Source organism: Fulmarus glacialis, unplaced genomic scaffold (genome assembly GCF_000690835.1).
Source record: "Fulmarus glacialis isolate BGI_N327 unplaced genomic scaffold, ASM69083v1 scaffold1304, whole genome shotgun sequence".
Classification (NCBI taxonomy): Eukaryota; Metazoa; Chordata; class Aves; order Procellariiformes; family Procellariidae; genus Fulmarus; species Fulmarus glacialis.
In genome coordinates, this window is record NW_009207292.1 from 85,654 (window position 1) to 104,884 (window position 19,231).

Below are 19,231 nucleotides of genomic sequence, written 5' to 3' on the forward strand. Positions count from 1 at the left end.
CAAAAGTCAAGTGTTCTGGCACTTAAGGTGATGCTGTGAAATGCAGAGGGAAGATTGTCTTGAGGTGAAGTCACTCAGTGTAAAATGCAGCGGGGCTAGTGACTGCCTTTATCACAAATTTTGAGGGAATCTTGGGGAAGGCACTGCTGCTGAAAACCTATATTCATTCATCTTTAATTTCTGAGGCAAGTGGAATGTAGGACAAGGGCCTTCATTTCTTTTTTGCTTCTGTTCCTCATTTTGTCTTCTACTGTTACTTACTTACAATGTTAGCTAGGTAGTGATGCAGGCTGGAGATCACTTTGTACCTAGTGGAATTAACATAGTGCAAATTTTCATCAACAGGTCCTAAGCCATTTTTATTATTTGCAAATGGCCAGGATATCCGCCAGATCAGTTTTGATGGAACAGATTATGCAAGTTTACTTGACTGGCAGATGGGAATAGTCTTAGCACTGGACTCTGACCCGGTGGAAAATAAGGTAAGGCATTAAAAATGAGAGGATTTTGAAGTGTTGCAAGGACAAATGGATTGGGCTTTCAGGCGCCTTAACCTTTCCGCTGTCAGTGATCCAGATTACATGTTGTGCTGCTCATTGTTCTGTTGCCTGTGCAGGAGCCCAACTGGTACAGGATGTCAAACACTAGTTTAAGAGTTTCATCCTTTACTTACCAATTGAATGTGCTTTGTACATTGACATGGCAAATTCACAGAGAATTTGGATTTCTAAATTCACTTCAGGCATGATTTCAATTTCAAAGAACTTTGTGTGATTGATAGTTTTCTCCCTTAAGATTTCAGTACTGTTTTCTGGAAATATATTGTGGGGTTTTTTCACTGGGTAGTTGTAAAAGCAACAGTATCTTTTTTTCTGTACAGCTACATCCCACGATCCCTACTAAATGTAGGAGCAATCTTAACAAGAATTACTTCCAATGTCCTAACATTATTGAGCAAAACTGTTTATTGCTCTTACAAAATGTATTCCTCGTATTACAAGATATTGCTGTTGGAAACGGGAGTTGTCTTTGCATAAAGAGCTGTTTGTCTGTGTGGTTGCAACCCAATGCCCTACTCCTTGCCTGCAGAGCTGGGAAGAATAGGGGTTCAGCTGTGCTTTGCTAAACCTTCTGTGGCAGATAGTTATTTTTTCCCATGGTGAGACCTACGTATGCTGTAAAAGTGTTACAAGAAGATACTGGATGGTACAGTGAAAGCTGATGAGGAGCTCAGTTAAGTTGCTGGAAACATCTCAAGGCCTGGACGGACACAGCTAAACAAATGCAAATGTTACCAGATCTGCGTTACAGGAGGATCATTTCAGGCCCTGCTGGAACATCGCCACTTGCTCCTGAAATAGGGCCCTGCGGGGGAACTAGCAGTTGTTCTGTGCTGCGCCGAATGTAAATCAGCCGCGCCAGTGACACCGGGTGCGCGCTCTTGTTCCACTTCTGCAGGGAGCTCCGGACGCCGGTGGGGCCGGCAGTGCGGAGGCGAGGGGGTGCGCAGTGGGCCAGCCAGGCTGCAGCAGTCTGGTCCTGGTGGCACAGAACTGAGGTGCGAGGTAAATTAGCTCAGCACCGCTCTGTGCTCCCATGGTAATTGAATTAGCTGGTTTCGTGCTAGAGGCCTCCCTCCTGCTTTGTTTGGCCTCATGGTTAGCATGAAAACAAAGTTATTTGTTTTGTTGCTGTCATTTGCAAAGAAAGCCTCAGCATTGCTGTGTATATAGTTCTGCCATACAGCGTTTGGCTCCCTCTGGATATCAAATAGAAGACAAATTTTTTTCCTCATCCTTGGAAAACACAAACCTAGTTTCCCCACCAGCAGAGAATTTTTATTTTGACCCAAAACTGAGAAGCCTCTTCTGGAAATGTTAGAGCCTTACAGAATAGACACCTGGTTAAAAATTAAGATATGTACAGGCTGAAAGAGGAAAAAAAGAGAAGGCAATTATATAGCTCCTTTTCCCTCCCCAGCTCCTTGACACACATACACTACTGCTCTCTTCTCCCCACTCCCCCCTTTTTAAAATAAGCAGCCAGTGAAATGATAACATGCTGCTTTTTGCCTGCTCCTACTTTTGCTTCCTCAGCTGTGCTTCATGTGAGGTAGCTGCTTGCTGACACACAAAACCACAGGATATTCAGAGGGCTGTATACAGGGCAACCAGGATTTACAGCTAAGCACAAGCTGCCTGTAGAAGTCATCCTGGTTAAAGGATAAATGCCTTTTTATTTGATCGGGGATCACAGGTTACCTGTGCAGCTTTTTGTGAATAATCAGTTCAGGGAACTTTCAAGATGATAAAGTTATTTTAGAAGTGAAACTATTAGACAAGGGAAATAGAGCAGAAAGTGAGATGGGGACTAATAATACCTCATCTGTTATTTCTTCACAGATTTACTTTGCCCACACCGCCTTGAAATGGATAGAACGAGCTAATCTGGATGGCTCAAATCGTGAAAAAGTTATTCATGAAGCTATAGATATACCCGAAGGCCTTGCTGTGGACTGGATCAACCGTAAATTGTATTGGACAGACAGAGGGTACATGCTCCACAGTGCATTTATGTTGAAGCATGCCATAAATTATTTGGAATAAATGACTGGTGATACAGAAATAGCTGAGATATCACTCTAAATTCAGTAATGCTTCACATTCTGATTGGGTAGCTGTAATCTCAAGTATATACAGTTGGAAGGCTCTTTAAAACTGAAATGCGGGAAGATCACTTTGAGTCTGCTATTGTATTTTTATCTTTGTCTTTCCAAGAAGCAAGGGTTTGGACACAGTTGCAAAGAATCTAAAGCATGTACTGCATGTATACATATCTGTATGTGCACATGCACGTGTGATGTATATATATGTATACACTCATATTTATATACATACGCTGCATGTGTGTATATATAGGTATATCTTTATATCTTTTTATATATATAAAAATAATGAGTATTACTGTGCTGAGTACATATTGGACAGAAGTCAACATTGTTGACAGCTAGAATCATGCCCCTTTAAGCTAATGGAGAGTCTTTGTCAATTATCTCTGATAAAAGAGGAATTGGCCACTGGCAAACAATATGACTTCACATTTCAGCTGATACCTAACCTTATATGCAGAGAGAAACAAAATCGGCCTTTGGTGAAAAGGCAGCGTCAGATCAGAACACATAATGAAGACTCCTTGAAGAGTGGTCATGATGTTTCAGTATGACCCATATTTTATTAGTCAATAAAAAATGGTTTTGAATGTACTGATCACCCTCCTTCTCCCTTTTAAATATGCCGCTAATCCACTTCCTTGCTATTAGGTACGATCTTGTCTACACGGTTGTGCTCCTGTATAAATATGCCAGTGTTTCTTGTAAAACGGGAAATTGTGGTGCTCGTCTCCGTAAGACAAGAATCAAGGGTGAAGCTGTGAATTTCTATCCGCCACTTCCTTCTCACTCACTGCATTTACCTGTTTGTATTCCACATTTGCACGAATATATTTTGCCTTCCATCTTTGTGTGGCCTTTCTTTGCAGATTCAGGTAGGCATGGAAGGTTGTAGGCTTGCTTTCAGGTACAGGCTGATATTTGTTTGGCAAGGTGAAGTTTGTAGCAGTAAGTACAGTTTGCTGGAAAAAAATCAGATTGGGAGACTGACAACATAGATTCTTTACTTGACTCTGCCATAGATTTTAGGAGTGATCATAAGGACCTTAGCTTCCTTCTTTCCTGTAAAATAGATATGATATGTAAATTGCTTGGCAATTTCTGAATGAAAAATGCTATATAAAAGTACTACTTTAAAAAAATTCTTTATACATTTGATAATGCCATTCAGTTAGGAGCTTTTTTCCTCCTGACTCCCTTTAAAGCTGACATTCATCTGTTAGTGATCATACTTCCATCTCATTATTTGCCCAAAAAAGGAGAACTTCATGTCTCCTGCAGAGCAGCAGGTATTTTATCATCATGCCCTGGACCAGATAACGAAGCTGTAACATGAATTACTTATTGATAAAACAGCTAGACATCCCATATCAGCAGGATTATTTCCTGTCATTGTGAAGTTATTCATTACAGTTTTGCGCTAAACTAAAGCAATGCAAAAACTTAGTACATTCTGCCTGAGAAGGTAATTAAAAAGATAGGGAGGACCTAATAGTGCCGTGTGTGTTGCAGGAAGGCGTGCATCGAAAGGAGCAACCTGAATGGAATGCAAAGAAAAATTATCATCTGGGAGGATATCTCCCAGCCCCGAGGGATTGCCATTCACCCATTTGCTAAGTAAGAAGTGATAAACCTGGTTAATTGTGTAATACTTGGGAAGCTTTTAAAAATGAGCATGCCAGCCTTGCCTTTTTGGCAGTCAAAAAGTGCATTAGTCTCATGTTAGGATAGTCATTGCCTTGCAGAGGTGTGTGAACTGCAATGTTTTATTGCTGGGTTTCTTTTGTGAGTTGGGACGTGTTCATTTCTCATAGAGATTTAAAAAAGAATCATAAGCATTAAAAGGTATTGTATGCAGTTTAAGCTAAAGAAAAGCACAAGCGACTGAAGTCACCCTGACAGTTGTAAGCACCACACTACAAACTTTGATGGTTCCATATCTATTAGTGTGGAAAAGATAGTCACTTTTAACCAGTGGTGCTTACAAAGGATTTTTTTTGGCCATGTTTCAGTTTCCGAGGAAATTAAACCAAATTACTGTTGTGGAGATGCCTTGATTTAAATGCACCTTTTATCTTCTTACCTAGTGCTAAGATGATCGAAGGGGTTTTGAATGTTTAAACTATTGATGAAATTCTGGCCATTTTAATCAATGGCAAAGCCCCATGGATTTCAGTCAATATGCCTGTAGTAGGATGGTTTTAAATTTGTTTGGGTTTTGGTGTTTTTTTTTTTTTGATGCTCATATCGTGCTGTAACTAAGTACTGATGAATGAAGCTGAGCTGGGGAGGGTGTTTTGTTAGCTTCACTCTGTACATAAAAGACCTGAAAGAATCTTTCAGTAGAGGTTGAACATGATAGAGACATTTTGCAGGAAAACTTTTAAGAACAGGCAGGTTCAGGGAGACTTTTTATTAGAATTATTGGTAGAGGCAAGCACTACAAGGGGAAAGGGAGGAGGAAACATCACTAAAACCTTCCTTATTAGAAAGTTAATGGTAAAAGGAGGAACAGACATTATAGCAATGTCCATCATTGTAAAGTCAGTATTAAAGAGAGATCTGAGACACAATTAAGACTACTGAGAATACTGATGCCTGCATTGGATACAGCAAAACTGCTCATGTAAATAAGCTAAGTGAGTTATCTCAGTAAACCTGACAAAGGCAGCTGATGCCTGGGAAGAGTGGAGTCCAAACTTCAGAAGTAATTTTTGGGTTTGGCTAGCTCCATTTTAAGTGGCCATCTTGCACTGTCTGTTTTTTGAAAAACAGTAAGCACTCGGTGAGTAACACTCAGGACTCTAGAGAGAGACCCTGAGAATCATGATTTTATTAAAAGAAGAAAAGAGGGTGGGCCTGATACAGGTTTATTTTTTAAAACAAAATAACCTGAGGACTCTTGCTTGCTTTCCATGGGTGGTGGGTAATTTTGGTTCCATTTGTGCATTATTATACCCTTGTTTAGACAAGGGGCTGGCAAATGCATCGTCTTCTGTTGTCTGGGCTCGCTAAACTGCTATCATCAATCATGTGGAAAACACAAAAAGCAGATATGAAGAGTTGGCAGTTAGCATAGGCAGGAGGAGTTGTTTTTCAAAGGTTTTGTGCCAACGAACAGAGTGGGGATTCTGCATAAGTCCCAGTGTAATCACCTGGAGTCTTATGGCAAGTGTGAAAAGATCAGCAGCCAATATATTTTCTTGAAGTGTGCACTTTTTCTCATGTGCCTCAGGCCTCTATTGCTCTGATCTGATCTTTCTGCTTTGAAAGAACTCCATGGAGAGGAGGACAAACATTTACTTACTGACTTCCTGTATGCATTTTGTTTTCTAAAGGAGATTATTCTGGACTGACATGGGGGTCAATCCCCGGATTGACAGCTCTTCATTAGAAGGCATCGATCGCCAGGTTATAGCCAGCACTGGTCTGGTGTGGCCCAGTGGAATAGCTCTCGACTACTTAGCTGACAAGGTGTACTGGTGTGATGCTAAGCAGTCAGTGGTTGAGAGCGCAAACCTGGATGGTTCTGGTCGTCGAATTCTTGCACAGAATGATGTAGGTGAGGCTTTGGGGTTGATAATTACCTACTGCTGCTTGTCAATGTGCGTGTATATCTGCATATGTGCATGTGAATTACTGGCCAGGGGCTGTGCTCTATATCCCATGCAACTCTGTGTTGAGGTTAATGGCATCACTTAGTTCTTCATTCTGTTACCCAGTTGACTTTTATTTATTCATTTTAGCAAAAGAACTCCTTTCTAACACTCTCTGCTTTTACTAATCAGCCACTTTGCATTGTACAGAGAACTCCTCTGCCTTCACAGAAAAATGAAAAGAAGGAAAAAGTTAAAAATGTGGTTTGCTTATTCCATGCATGGCTGCTTGGTGTAGTTCGGGGTTTGCTGTGTTTATTACACCAGTGAGTTATATTGACGTAAGCTGGAAGAGAATTAATCTTGGTCGTTAAGGTCCTTGAGCAAAGAACCTGCATCTGCACAGTGTTGAATACTGGGATGATTCTAAATACACAATAGACACTGAATGGAAAAATGATTTATGCAATATGCTGGTAGTTGTTATGGCTGAGATTTCTATTGTTTGACATGTAACTGTGTTGTTCTGGAGCAAGAGAACAGAAGTATTAGCAATGAGGAACTGATGTTGTACCACATCTAAAGTAAACCATGTGTTTAAGAATCTCATACATGGCAAATTAGTTTCTGGAGAGGACAATTCCCTTTTTGCATGATATCTCTCTGGGCACCATTTTGTAGGTGTGGATACAAAACATGGGCAGAATGAGGACTCTTGGCTCAATACCATGACTGCCATCGGTTAAGACTTTATGGTTACTCTGTTAAGCAGCTGCTGTTCTAGCCTGTGCTCTGGGAAGGCTTATGTTCATCTCCTAAGCCAGATGCCCTCCCACTTGCTTGAAGGTGAGCAGAGTGAGGTCTTGGAGGGAGCAGTGTTCTCCAGTTCATAAGACATCAAAAGCCCTGAGCAGAGTGACTTCCCAGCATTCCTCTCTTTTCCCTTGCTGCGCATATTCTGCTGTACGCTCCACCTTGCAACTGGTCTGCAAAGGAGGACCTTGAAGCCTGTTGAAAGTTTCACTTTGTTTCTCCACAAGGAATGAGACTGTCTTATGGGGAGAAAACAGAGAAGGAGAGCTAGAAGCGCTGGAGAAACACAGAGTATGGGAAAGGAGATAGGCTTGGAGCAGTGATACGGCTGTTTGGAGGTGGGAGAAAAGGACATCGACACCTGTGTGGAAAGAAGTGAAAGCGGTGAGGTGCAGACCTGTAGCGGTATGAATTTAGAGAAGCAGAGAAACTTGATGTTTTGCTAATGCTGTTAGCGAGACCAGAATTCAGCTTCTGTTCTTGGACAGCTGTACACTGGAGGACGGGAAGGTGGCACCTCTTCATAGTCTTTCTGCTGTAACATGAATTTTTATTACAGCAGCTCCCTCTAGTGCCCCTGTACTGAGAATTCATTCAGTATAGCTGCATGCAAAACAGGTAAAATTATTTCTGCTCTTCTGCTAACACTGTTTTCAGCTGTAACTAAAACAGCCTGTAAGCACTTGCACAAGGCAGTGAACAACACAACCATTACTTTTGTTTATGCAGTGGGTCGGGTTTACACTGTTGTGGAAAGGGTTCATGTGATTATTCATTTTTCTGTTCCTGCTATCTCCATTGATGACGCTACACTTCCATTTTTAATCCTTAATGTATTCAAGTTTAAGGAATTGCTGGTCAAAGCCCGGTGCTGTTCGTTGCTAGTGCAAGCTATAGATCCTAAAATTGTGAGTAAATGTTTGGATGGGGACAGTATCTAGATCTTGGGCTAGTTGCTCAGATTTCATGGAAAGAAAAACTAAGAACCACGCCCAGTGATTAAGCATGGTTCAGTGAAGGCAGTGACGTGCTAAGAGAATAACAATATGCTCTTCAACTTAAAGCTTAAGAACACTTAAACAGTGCCTTAGAATTTTTCTTATGTAGGAGTGGTTTTTTTCAGCTTATTTATGATGTGTATTTAAGATATACCAACACATACTCCTCCAAGGTTCTAGTTTACCTGTCGTTTTGCTTGCTTGGCTTTGGGTTTTTTTTTTCATTATTTTTTATCTTTTTAGACTAATACCTTTTGGGATCCCAATTTCATTACTGAAATTAAACATCACCTAGTTGAGGTCTACATCAAAAACCAAAAACACTCATCATAAAATCACGTGCCTACAAAACATACCTTTCAGAGGGGCTCAGACGGCAGTGGTACAAAGTGAGGTGCATATTCAGACTGTGAGTAAGGACCAGGACAAAGCAAACCTGCTTCAGCCAGGAAGCATCCACTCTGAAACCAGGTGGACATCCATGGAAGAACAGTATTCTCACCTTCCATTGCAAAAAACTTGCCCAAAGGCTATCTTGAAAGCAGGAGACTTCTAAATGTATAGAAAGAATGCATAGTCCCATATGAACTAATAAAATTTTCTATCATGAGAGAGATATTAAAAAGAGTCAGAATCATTTTGCAAAGATCTTTATATCTATAAGTATGTCTGCCCTTATATATGAAAGTGTCCTTCGGATTCTGAATTGCTGAGCTTCTTTCTGGAAGTCAAACTAGGGATCTGAGTTTTCCTAGTGCAGATAATGTTGTGCTACCAAGGAAAAATTGCTGTACTCTGAACTCTGGGTGGGATTTCTCTCACCTTCTGTTAGTCATGTAAGTGTTAGGTGCCTGGTCTAAGCTGGCGTCTAGGTTCCTATGTAGTCAGTGAAAAGAGAGGAAGCTACTTGGATGATCTATTGCATCCTGTGGTTTGCGTTGGCTGTTGCTGTTAGTTAGCTGGCTAACAGACAGTGACTAACTAGTCACGGCCTGTTGGTGCTAGTTGGCTGAAGTGAGGAAAATTAATTCCCCTCTTGAATTTTGCACTGTGATGAATTGACTGGTGAATGTCTGTGCATGTTTATATGTACATGTGGACCACTGTATCGCACTTGTGTATACTTTTGGCACTTGCAGAGACCACACACCGGCTTTGGGGTCCTACCATGGGTCAGTGGCTATAGTGTCTGTAGCTCCCAGGCTGCCCCGTGTCAGTACATTTATGCAGGATGACACATGCCATGAGCTTCTCTCCTCCCTGTTACATGAAGACTGCAAAAGGAGCTATGTACCTCAGCAGCTCTGTCCTGGGCCACTTACTGGCAGAGGAGGGAGGCATTCCACTTCTGAAAGGCTGGTCCCAATGCTGCTTCAAGAAATGATGATGTCTGAGGTAGAAACATCTTGTGAACTTGATCTGGTCGGAGGTCACCAGCAGCATAGAGGCTGTACTGAGCCAGGCAATTGTCATAGCCTCCTCTGCTAAGAGCATAAGTAACATGTGCCCATGGTCCATCATTTGTGGACACTTATTGCCCCCCATGAGACATCAAAGTGGAGAAATGGCTATACCACTGTGGTAGAAATAGAATCATAGAATCATAGAATAGTTTGGGTTGGAAGGGGCCTTTAAACATCATCTAGTCCAACCCCCCTGCCGTGGGCAGGGACATCTTCGACTAGAGCAGGTTGCTCAGAGCCCCATCCAACCTGACCTTGAATGTTTTCGGGGATGGGGCATCTACCACCTCTCTGGGCAACCTGTGCCAGTGTTTCACCACCCTCATGGTAAAAAATTCCTTCCTTATATCTAGTCTAATTCTACCCTCTTTTAGTTTAGAACCATTACCCCTTGTCCTGTCGCAACAGGCCCTACTAAAAAGTCTGTCCCGATCTTTCTTATAAGCCCTCTTTAAGTATTGAAAGGCTGCAATAAGGTCTCCCCAAAGTCTTCCCTTCTCCAGGCTGAACAACCCCAGCTCTCTTAGCCTGTCCTCATAAGAGAGGCATTCCATCCCCCTGATAATTTTTGTGGCCGTCCTCTGGACCTGCTTCAACAGGTCCATGTCTTTCCTGTGCTGAGGACTCCAGAGCTGGACGCAGTACTCCAGGTGGGGTCTCACCAGAGCAGAGCAAAGGGGCAGAATCCCCTCCCTCGACCTGCTGGCCACGCTTCTTTTGATGCAGCCCAGGGTATGGTTGGCCTTCTGAGCTGCAAGCGCACATTGCCGGATCATATCCAGCTTTTCATTCATCAGTACCCCCAATACCTTCTCAGCAGGGCTGCTCTCAATCCCTTCATCCCCCAGCCTGTAATGATACCAGGGGGTTGCACCAACCCAGGTGCAGGACCTTGCACTTGGCCTTGTTGAACCTCATGAGGTTCACGTGGGCCCACTTCTCAAGCTTGTCCAGGTCCCTCTGGATGGCATCCCATCCCTCAGGCGTGTCGACTGCACCACTCAGCTTGGTGTCATCTGCAAACTTGCTGAGGGTGCACTTGATCCCACTGTCTATGTCATTGATATTAAACAAAAAGTAGACCTGTATGCAGATACTGCTTTTGTTTACATGGTTTCTTGTGTATGTTCTACAGATGTGGAAATGAGAAATCTAATTTCTTTGTAGGCCACCCTTTTGATGTAGTGGTGTTTGAGGATCACCTTTGGTTTTCTGACTGGGCTAGGCCATCACTAATGAGGGTGGACAAGAAGACCGGCCAAAACAGGGTACGTCTTCGAGGCAGCATGCTGAGACCCTCATCAATGGTTGTAGTTCATCCTTTGGCGAAACCAGGTATACTGCAAAAATTAAGCAGTCATTCCCTTCCAGCCTTCTCTTGTTCACTGATATCAGTAGAATAGATGTCCTTGGGGATATGACCCCTTGGGGAGAGGATTATCTTCTCAGAAATAGGCTCTTTAAAAGGCCTTGCATAGTCAGACTGGCATTTATTGAAAGCATCAGCTGGGCATGTGTCCCAGGAATGCTAACAGATTTTATATATTTATGATCATGCTCAAGAATAGATGCTGATCAATTGCCGTGAGGCTGCCATAGTCTTCTAATTCCTATTTATCCTAGTTTATTAGCACCCCTCGCACACACAAATAATAACAAATGACATGGAGAAAGATTTTGTAAGATTTATTAATTTTGGATCAAATAATTTGGTTTTCTCTTGGGAACAATCTCCCTGTAAGCAGAAAAAAGTAATTCAATAGACCGGGATTGAGAGAAGGTAATCACAGGTTCCCTATGCCCTTGTAATGTTCTTTCAGGGGATTTTAGGACTCTAAATAGTAAAGAAGAAATAATAAAGGAAATAAATAAAAAAAAGTGATACATTTATTACGTAGAGAGTATGCTAATCTGCTTTGCTGCCAGACGCTAGGTGATAATATATATGCTTTACTTTATGCATCTGTTTTTAATTAAAAAAAAAGAGGATGTTCTAGTTTTTGTCATCCTTATTCTTTTTCCAACTGCTTCAACTCTGCACAGCTAAAAGGAGATGTTGACTGAAGAAGCAGCTTGTTAAGTTGACTGTTTTTCTGCATTAGGGGCAAATCCTTGCCTTTATGAGAATGGAGGTTGTGATCATATCTGTGAAAACAATTTTGGCGTTGCCCATTGCATGTGCCATCCAGGATTTGGGAAGACTCAAGATGGAAAAACCTGTCGTGCTCTGGATGCTTCTAACACAACAGCAGGTACAATCCTCCAGTTCCAAAAAAGATCCTCCCCTAACCCTTGAGGATCATGACAGATAGCATTGGAAAATACTCACCTTGCTCTACATAATGAATGATGGTTTCTCTGAAGAATGAAAACACTGGGGGGTTGTCCTGGGACAATAATATGTTGTCTGACCATTGTAATTTTTCCCTTGGCATATTAGCTGTAACAGAGATGTGTGCAGTGCTGACAAGTATTGTGAGCAATGAGTGGCATTCCTTGTCTTTTGTATTTGAGAAAACCCACGAGTGAGTGGTTTTAGGAATAATTTGAGGCCAGAAACAGGCTAGTCTGGGAGGATACTGATGTTTATTTTAAAAGAAAACCACCATGATTATTGGAAAGTAGACAAGTGATAGAAAATCAGAAAGTTAGTTCAGTAGATTTAAATAGTCAGTGTCGCTTTTTTCTTGTCTTTTTCAGGAAGCGTGTCTGTGCACAAGGAGGCAGTGCCGAAGCCAACACCAGAGACCTTGCTCCGGAGCACACAAAGCAGTGGGATATTCAAGGATACGGACAGTGGGGAAAAGCAGAAAATCAGCATTTTGTTGAAGGCTGAAATCATGGTGTCAGGTAGAGTCTGATGATTGTCTTCCTTCTATTTACTGTGAGGGGCTGAACAGGTTTATAGAACAGAAAGAAATCATAGGCCTTAAAGGAAGAAAGGCTCAATGTCAAGACTGGTGGCATTCATGCTCTTAACCCTCTTACAAGAAGGTGGGTCTATGCAATTATGCCAGGTAGGACTGCTTTTTTTTTGTTTGTCTCCATGATGATCTTAGAGGTCTTTTCCAACCTTAATGATTCTATGATTCTATATGGGCATGGTGGTGTTGGGTTAATGGTTGGACTTGATGATCTTAGAGGTCTTTTCCAACCTTAATGATTCTATGATTCTATGATTCTATGGTTCCATGTTCCTTCGCTATGTCAACAAAACTTGATAATATTATCCAGGTCTAGAGAACAAACATTTTTAATTTGGAACATTTGTGAAAGTCTCTCCCTTACATTTTATAAATATATTAAGTTCCTCTGAACAAAACTGCAGTAAAACCATTGAATTCTACATATGTTCAATGACACTAGATCATTAAATTGTACAATAGGTTTTGTGTACAACATTCAGAAATCCTGATACTAAATGACACTTCAACTCCAGCCCTAACGATTGTATTGGCTTGTCATCATTAACCCTGGAGAGCTATGTTTCAAACTTTGACTGTATGTTCTGGTTTTCTTGTTAGTTTTTTTGTTGGTTAGTTGGTGGGTTTTTTTAGTATACAGTACCTCCTTTGATCTGTCCAAATGCATCTAGTGGTTTTTTGTTTTTGTTTATGCTATAGATCAAGATGACTGCACTGCACTAGAATGTGATGTCAATGCACAGTGTGTTTTGCTGGAAGATGGTGCTATGTGCCAGTGTTTGAAAGGATTTACCAGGAAGGGGAAATCATGCTATGGTAATAAAAGACATTTATACCACCTTCTGGAAAACTGTAGATTGGGGGAGAGGAAGAAAATCTATCTTTTCTCATACTGGCAGCTCTGCTGCATGAGCCATCACAGAAAGGTCAATGGTATTGCATGTTTTGAAAGGGATGATGAGCAGAGAGCATGTGAGATGAACTGGCTAATTATCAGATGCCTTATTTTCCCCTGAGTCATGAGTGTTAATCCTATTAATATTAACAAGCAATAACGGGGATAATAGGAATAATGTATTTATTTGTAAAAATTTCCTAATTATAAAAGCTCTGTCCATAGACATGATAGTTGATGTATAATCTAGAAGTATGTATTAAGGAATCTCTTAAAAATTAGTATTCCTGATGTAATGCTTATATAAAAGTGCTGTTCTTGTTTCTTTCTAGCCCTAGAAAGAGACTCTAACAATCACACAACACATTGCTCAGAGCGGTCTTTAAGTTTTTGGACTTGCATACAACATAAATAGAAGCACTTTGTTCTCTCATAAAAGCCAAGACAGAAAGGCATTAGAAACAGAACAATTTGCCATTTGGTGGCTAAGCATGAAGACTCATAGAAGTCTATGTTGCTATGGAAAGGAAAAAAAAAAAATTGGTGGTACCTTTTTTTTTAAGCTTATGTGTTCTTTCTCAAAACAAAGTTTCTCTCTGAGTAGGGTTTAAGAAAACAAGGCTAGTTTTGAATAGGTTCGTTCCCTCCAAATGAGATTTTTTTGGAAGCAAATGGTATTTGTGGAACCTCTAGGTCTCCAGTTGAAAGTAGCCGGTTGACTGTCTCAGGCTTTTTAGAACATCCCCATCAAATTTCCTACCAAGAAAAGACCACAAAGCTCTTCTCTTCCCATTTGCTTCAGATGCACAAATGACACGTGACAGCATAGTCTGAGGGAGATTCATGATGTAGACATTTCTTTTTATCGATTTACCTGATGGTTTCATGACCCATGTATCCTGTCTCATTGTTCTGTCTCACAGATGTTGATGAGTGTGCTGTAAATATGGACCGATGTAATCGAAACGTGTCGGCCTGTATCAATACGGAAGGGGGCTACGTCTGTAAATGCCTGGAGGGCTACACTGGAGATGGAGTCCATTGCTACGGTATGGGCATGTGTCTGGAAGGCTGGGGCAGGATGAATGAGCAAGAGACATGTCTGATGATTTGGGCTAGCCTTGCATCAAGCTGTGAAGCTGTCAGATGAGCTGTTCGGTTCTTTTTGAAAAAGCTGGTAGGGGCATGGATCCTAAGAGTGGCTCCACCAGCAGTGGACATTTATCATTTCTTCCTCTTTGATTCTTTCTTTCCTGTTTGAAGTGTGGCAACCTCAGCAACTGATCAATATGCAAAGGCTGTAGTTGTCAGTGGATACCTCCTTTCAGTGTTTGCACTCTTTTTAGTAGCTACAGCAGGAGGGAGAGGAAGAGTGAAGGGGAGGAGGGAAGTGGAGGTGAAGCAGTAGAGCTTTATTGGAAATCGTTGCCATGAATATAAACGAAAGCAGGTATTGAGTGTGTCATAATACTCATCAAATAATTCCAGGTCTGTTTAATAGGCATGAGGTTCAAGATGTTGACACTGACAACTTGAGTACATTTAGAGTCTTGTTAATAATCAGACCCACTGACTTTCTCATCCAGCTCTAATGTGAGGTCTTTAGTTCATTCCCTACATTTCTTAATTTTTTAATCCATTTAGCAGTAAATATGAAGGAAGAGGAAGCTTTTTCCCCCCAGTATTTGACTAGCACACAGTTTGTTCAGAGCTTTATGAACAAAAGCTTCTCTTTTGTCCTTTTCTTTTTCCTTTCTCCTTTATAGCCTAATTCAAAGCCCATTAAATTTGACCCAATTCTTACATAGTCTTTACTGGACTTTGGTTCTCTGACACAGATAAGTATGACTGAAAAATTAAGAACAATATCATTATTATGGGCAGGATGTGGAAAGTGTCAGAGGCAGGAGGTTTGAGAAGGTGTTCTGCCTACAGTGCTCAGAGATCCAGAGCTCATGTCTTTGAGGATGTTCAGAAGCACAGACAGAAGTGACAAGCTCCTCTTGCTGTCCCAGCACCACCTACAAGGCATGTCCCCAGACAGCCCTGGGCTCTCACTGTCTGTGATACAGTTGCTCAGCTAGAATGGTTGTGGTACCTACCCCTATTATTGAAAAACAGTCCATTATCTTCCTGAAGTCTTTAAGTCCAGAAGACGGTAAGATATGTTTTCACAGCATTTTATAAATGATGCGATGTTGTTATGATGTAAACAGAATTGAAACTAATTTTGTGTTTGATGACTTGAAATGTACTATAAAAACCAGAAACTGGTAAGTAAGTGATTTTGCACTTCAGTTTTAGATGCCTGCATGCATGCACAGTGTCCAGAAATGTGTCAGTCCATCCAGAGATGGTACAAGATGAGTTCATGTTGTGTTGTTGAAATCACATTTCTTGGAATAAGCTGCAACAGTTTTGTTCCTGTATTTTTGCTTTTAAAAAGGCTCTGAATTTTCTATACTGTTTCGGACCAGATCCTGTTAATTTTACTGTAGAAAAAGTCCTAGTGGTTTAAGGAATAATTTCACACAAATTGGGATGGTAGATCTGTGATTTTGTTTCCCCAAAGTAAATCTGGCACATGTATTCTGCTGACAGTTCACAAAATAAATCAGAGGTTCCTAAACTCTGGTGTGTGAACCCTTTCAAAGTTCCTACCTTTTGGGGGCGGGGGGTGCTCAGGCACTTAGCACCGTGCAGGTGCCAGCCCGGGGGGGTGAGTGCCAGACTGGCAGGAGCTGCCACCCTGGGCTGTGCTAGAGAAGGTGTGGAGGCAGGGTGAGGGTGCGCAGCAGGACGTGGGTGAGAGGTACATATGAGCCTGACGCAGGCTCTGAGCCTGGAAACTCTTGTTGTAATCAGGGAGCTTCTTCATAGTCATTTAAGTGTTTACACAACCGGATAAACCTGCAGGTTTCTAGACCCTTTCCTTCTGTCTAAACTTTTTGTTTAGGCTTGACCAGGCGGGTGGGCAACTCCCCACTCCCAAACCCTTTTGCTGTCCTAATGCAAGAATGCCAACTGACAGTACTCTAGTACTCATCCAGGGCACAAGCTAGGACTAGCAATGCCAGGAGAATATATCTGGTACAAGTAAATCTTCTCTTCAATTCTACTGTACTCATTATGTTTCCTGGGGAAGCCTTTCCTTCCTGCTCCCTGTGGAGAGCTTCTGCAGCAGCAAAGTGTGCTCTGAGAGGCTGGGGAGGCTGTGATTACTTGGCATAGAAAGTATGCTGGTTGCTTTTCCGTTGCGTTTTCCATGAAGGCATATTTGCAGAGGGAAGGTCTTTGGTGTTCTTCCTCACTGCCAGGAGACTGCAATGCTGCAACTGCTGCCCTTTTAACCGATGCTCTGAGGCATTTCGTTCTTCTAACTGCAGACTGTTTGGGTGACAGATATTGATGAGTGCAAGACGGGGTCCCACACCTGTGGAGAGAACATAACCTGCACAAATACAGAAGGAAACTTCACTTGCTCTTGTGCTGATGATGCTTCTGGAACTGGCTTTGGTTGCAGTGAGTAAATGGAGTGAGCAATTAAAATGAAATGGTCCTTAATGAAGAACTGTGCTCTTGGATAAATTGTTATACCTGGAAATTAAGGAAGCCCTGTATAGTGACATACTGGGCAGCTTGTGGATCTGTTTAGCATTGCTTTAGGAGGCCATTTTGAGGTGGGCCAAGGAGACCAGATCTGAGTTTAGTTTGGAAATATTAAGGTTCAATGCTAATTTTTACTGCCTAAATTTAATGACACATCTATCTAATGGCTTTTACAATCAACAGCACCAGTAAATGCTCCTTGGAGGTAACATTTTCGGAGGTGATTTCATTCTTTTTCAAACTCTCTGTGCCTTCTTTCCCTCTGCAGAAGGCTAGCACAAGAATTGCACATAATTTAAGTCCCATTTAATTCTTCAGAATAAGCTAGTCTTCAGATCCAGTGGCTAATTTTTCAAAAGGGCTATGAAACTCTTCAGAAAATCTGGTTACCAATTTAATGAAGGGAGCTGCTGAAGGTTCGGCACTAGTCACTATCCGACCCTCATTTCAGTGCCTCAATGTGACAGCAGCATTCTCTGAAAATGTGGGGCTGAGTGACTCATCGTCTTACTCTGTGTCAGCCCCCTTCATCGGGGTGAATTTTACTCCAGATCAAGTGACTGTCTGATGGTGGAAGGACACTGTGTGATTGTCACAGATCTATTTCTGCAGAAAAACAGAAGGAAATTATGGCTTTTTAAAGTAGAACGCCTATCAGAATCCCTACCCCCTTTTCAGTTACTTGAGCTTTCAGTAGTTTCAGATGTCACTTAGGAAATTATGATTTTAAATGATGCATGACTTGGAATTAATGCCTTCTAGGTCCCTCAGCTGTAAATCGGATCCCATGTCTTCATGTGTGTTAACACAGTTTTAGTTCTTTGCCTAATAAGCTCTTTTAGCAAGCTGAAATTTTCTTTGCAGAATACAGTCACACCTGGGGTTCACTAAAATCACTCATCCCTTTCCATTCAGGCTCTTTGCCATGGCAGTTCTCCTGCAAATGAAATTTTAAAAAACAAATGTCATTGAAGGTCATGTTGCAATAAAACTGGTGTGAGTCATAAAATTGATCCCATAAATGTATGAGAGCGATTAGGCGCATTTGTGCTAAGCCCTACTGCTAGAAATTCTTTGCCATGTAGATGTTTGGTTGTGACCCACAGACGTGCTGTAGCATCGAAGTAGGCAAGAAAGCACTCCTTTTCTGTAAGGGCATATCTGCACTGTAGGTCGTGCTGTGCAGAGATATTAGAGCTACCTTTAAAACTAGCTAGTTTGGATATCTATGTAGGTGACTGTGTGCGATTCAGAGCAGGCTACAGAACCCTTTGAAGAATTGGGTCAATAGAGTTCCCTGGTTCCCCAGTGATGCTGTTATCTGTACCTGAGATATCTTGAAACAATAAAAAATGTGATCTGCAGTCACACACAGATGCAATCAACCAGATGGCAGCAGAGTAGAAATAATCTGCATAAGAACGACAAGTTGCATGTGAAAACTTCTCAGTCTGAGATCCAAGTGCGTGAAATACAGTCACCCTTCACCTGTACATCTGACTCTGCTACTTTATGCATGGTGGAGATTTACCATGCCCTAAAGCTGCATAAGTTGCAAAAATCATTTAAGCGTAAGTAACGAGGCAGCCAGTGCAGTTTTTCTTCAGAGCTGTATTCACACTTTATGCATTGTGGAGATTTACCATGCCCTAAAGCCGCATAAGTGCAAAAATCATTTAAGCGTAAGTAACGAGGCAGCCAGTGCAGTTTTTCTTCAGAGCTGTATTCACACATCTAAATAGACAGAACACAGCCAACCTCTGTGGGTCTTTCACTGCAAATCTAGAATCAAGCATATTTAGTATTTTGATCTAAAGTTCTGTGTGCCTAAATTTGATAGGCAACATAAGCAAATAGGTAAAACAAAAGTAATTGGTCAAAATTAGAGATTTTTACCTACTTTCCTATCTTGAAGTTCTGAAACTCTTTCATAAGATCACATTGCCAATGTGGCCAAAAGTTTGAGATGTCCACGTGAAATCCTGTGTTTCAGAACCTACTGTGTCCCCCAGTGTTGTCAGCAATGAATACTCTACACACCCCGTGCAAGATGATTCTGCAGGATGCCCTCCTTCGTATGAGTCATACTGCCTCCATGGTGGAGTGTGCAATTATGTTTCTGATCTACAAGACTATGCCTGCAAGTAAGTACAGAAATTTGTATTGTCTGTGCTGATGAATGGTATCCTTAGGGCTCAGTTGAGTGCAGGCAGTGAAGTGTTTGTCCATAAATTATCTGTTCATCACTCATGCTAGCAATTATCA

General features: G+C 41.5%; 1 protein-coding gene across 1 annotated transcript in view; it reads left to right on the plus strand.

The window, feature by feature from the left end:
• The window catches only part of EGF (epidermal growth factor), a 61,307-nt gene that overhangs the window by 30,508 nt on the left and 11,568 nt on the right, over nt 1–19,231 (plus strand). Inside the window, exons 11-21 of the mRNA XM_009576024.1 lie at nt 346–482; nt 2,403–2,551; nt 4,181–4,285; nt 6,007–6,230; nt 10,706–10,873; nt 11,641–11,790; nt 12,239–12,388; nt 13,162–13,278; nt 14,281–14,406; nt 16,760–16,879; nt 18,960–19,110. Coding sequence (XP_009574319.1) covers nt 346–482; nt 2,403–2,551; nt 4,181–4,285; nt 6,007–6,230; nt 10,706–10,873; nt 11,641–11,790; nt 12,239–12,388; nt 13,162–13,278; nt 14,281–14,406; nt 16,760–16,879; nt 18,960–19,110 — 1,597 coding nt within the window. The remainder of the gene's footprint in view (nt 1–345; nt 483–2,402; nt 2,552–4,180; nt 4,286–6,006; nt 6,231–10,705; nt 10,874–11,640; nt 11,791–12,238; nt 12,389–13,161; nt 13,279–14,280; nt 14,407–16,759; nt 16,880–18,959; nt 19,111–19,231) is intronic.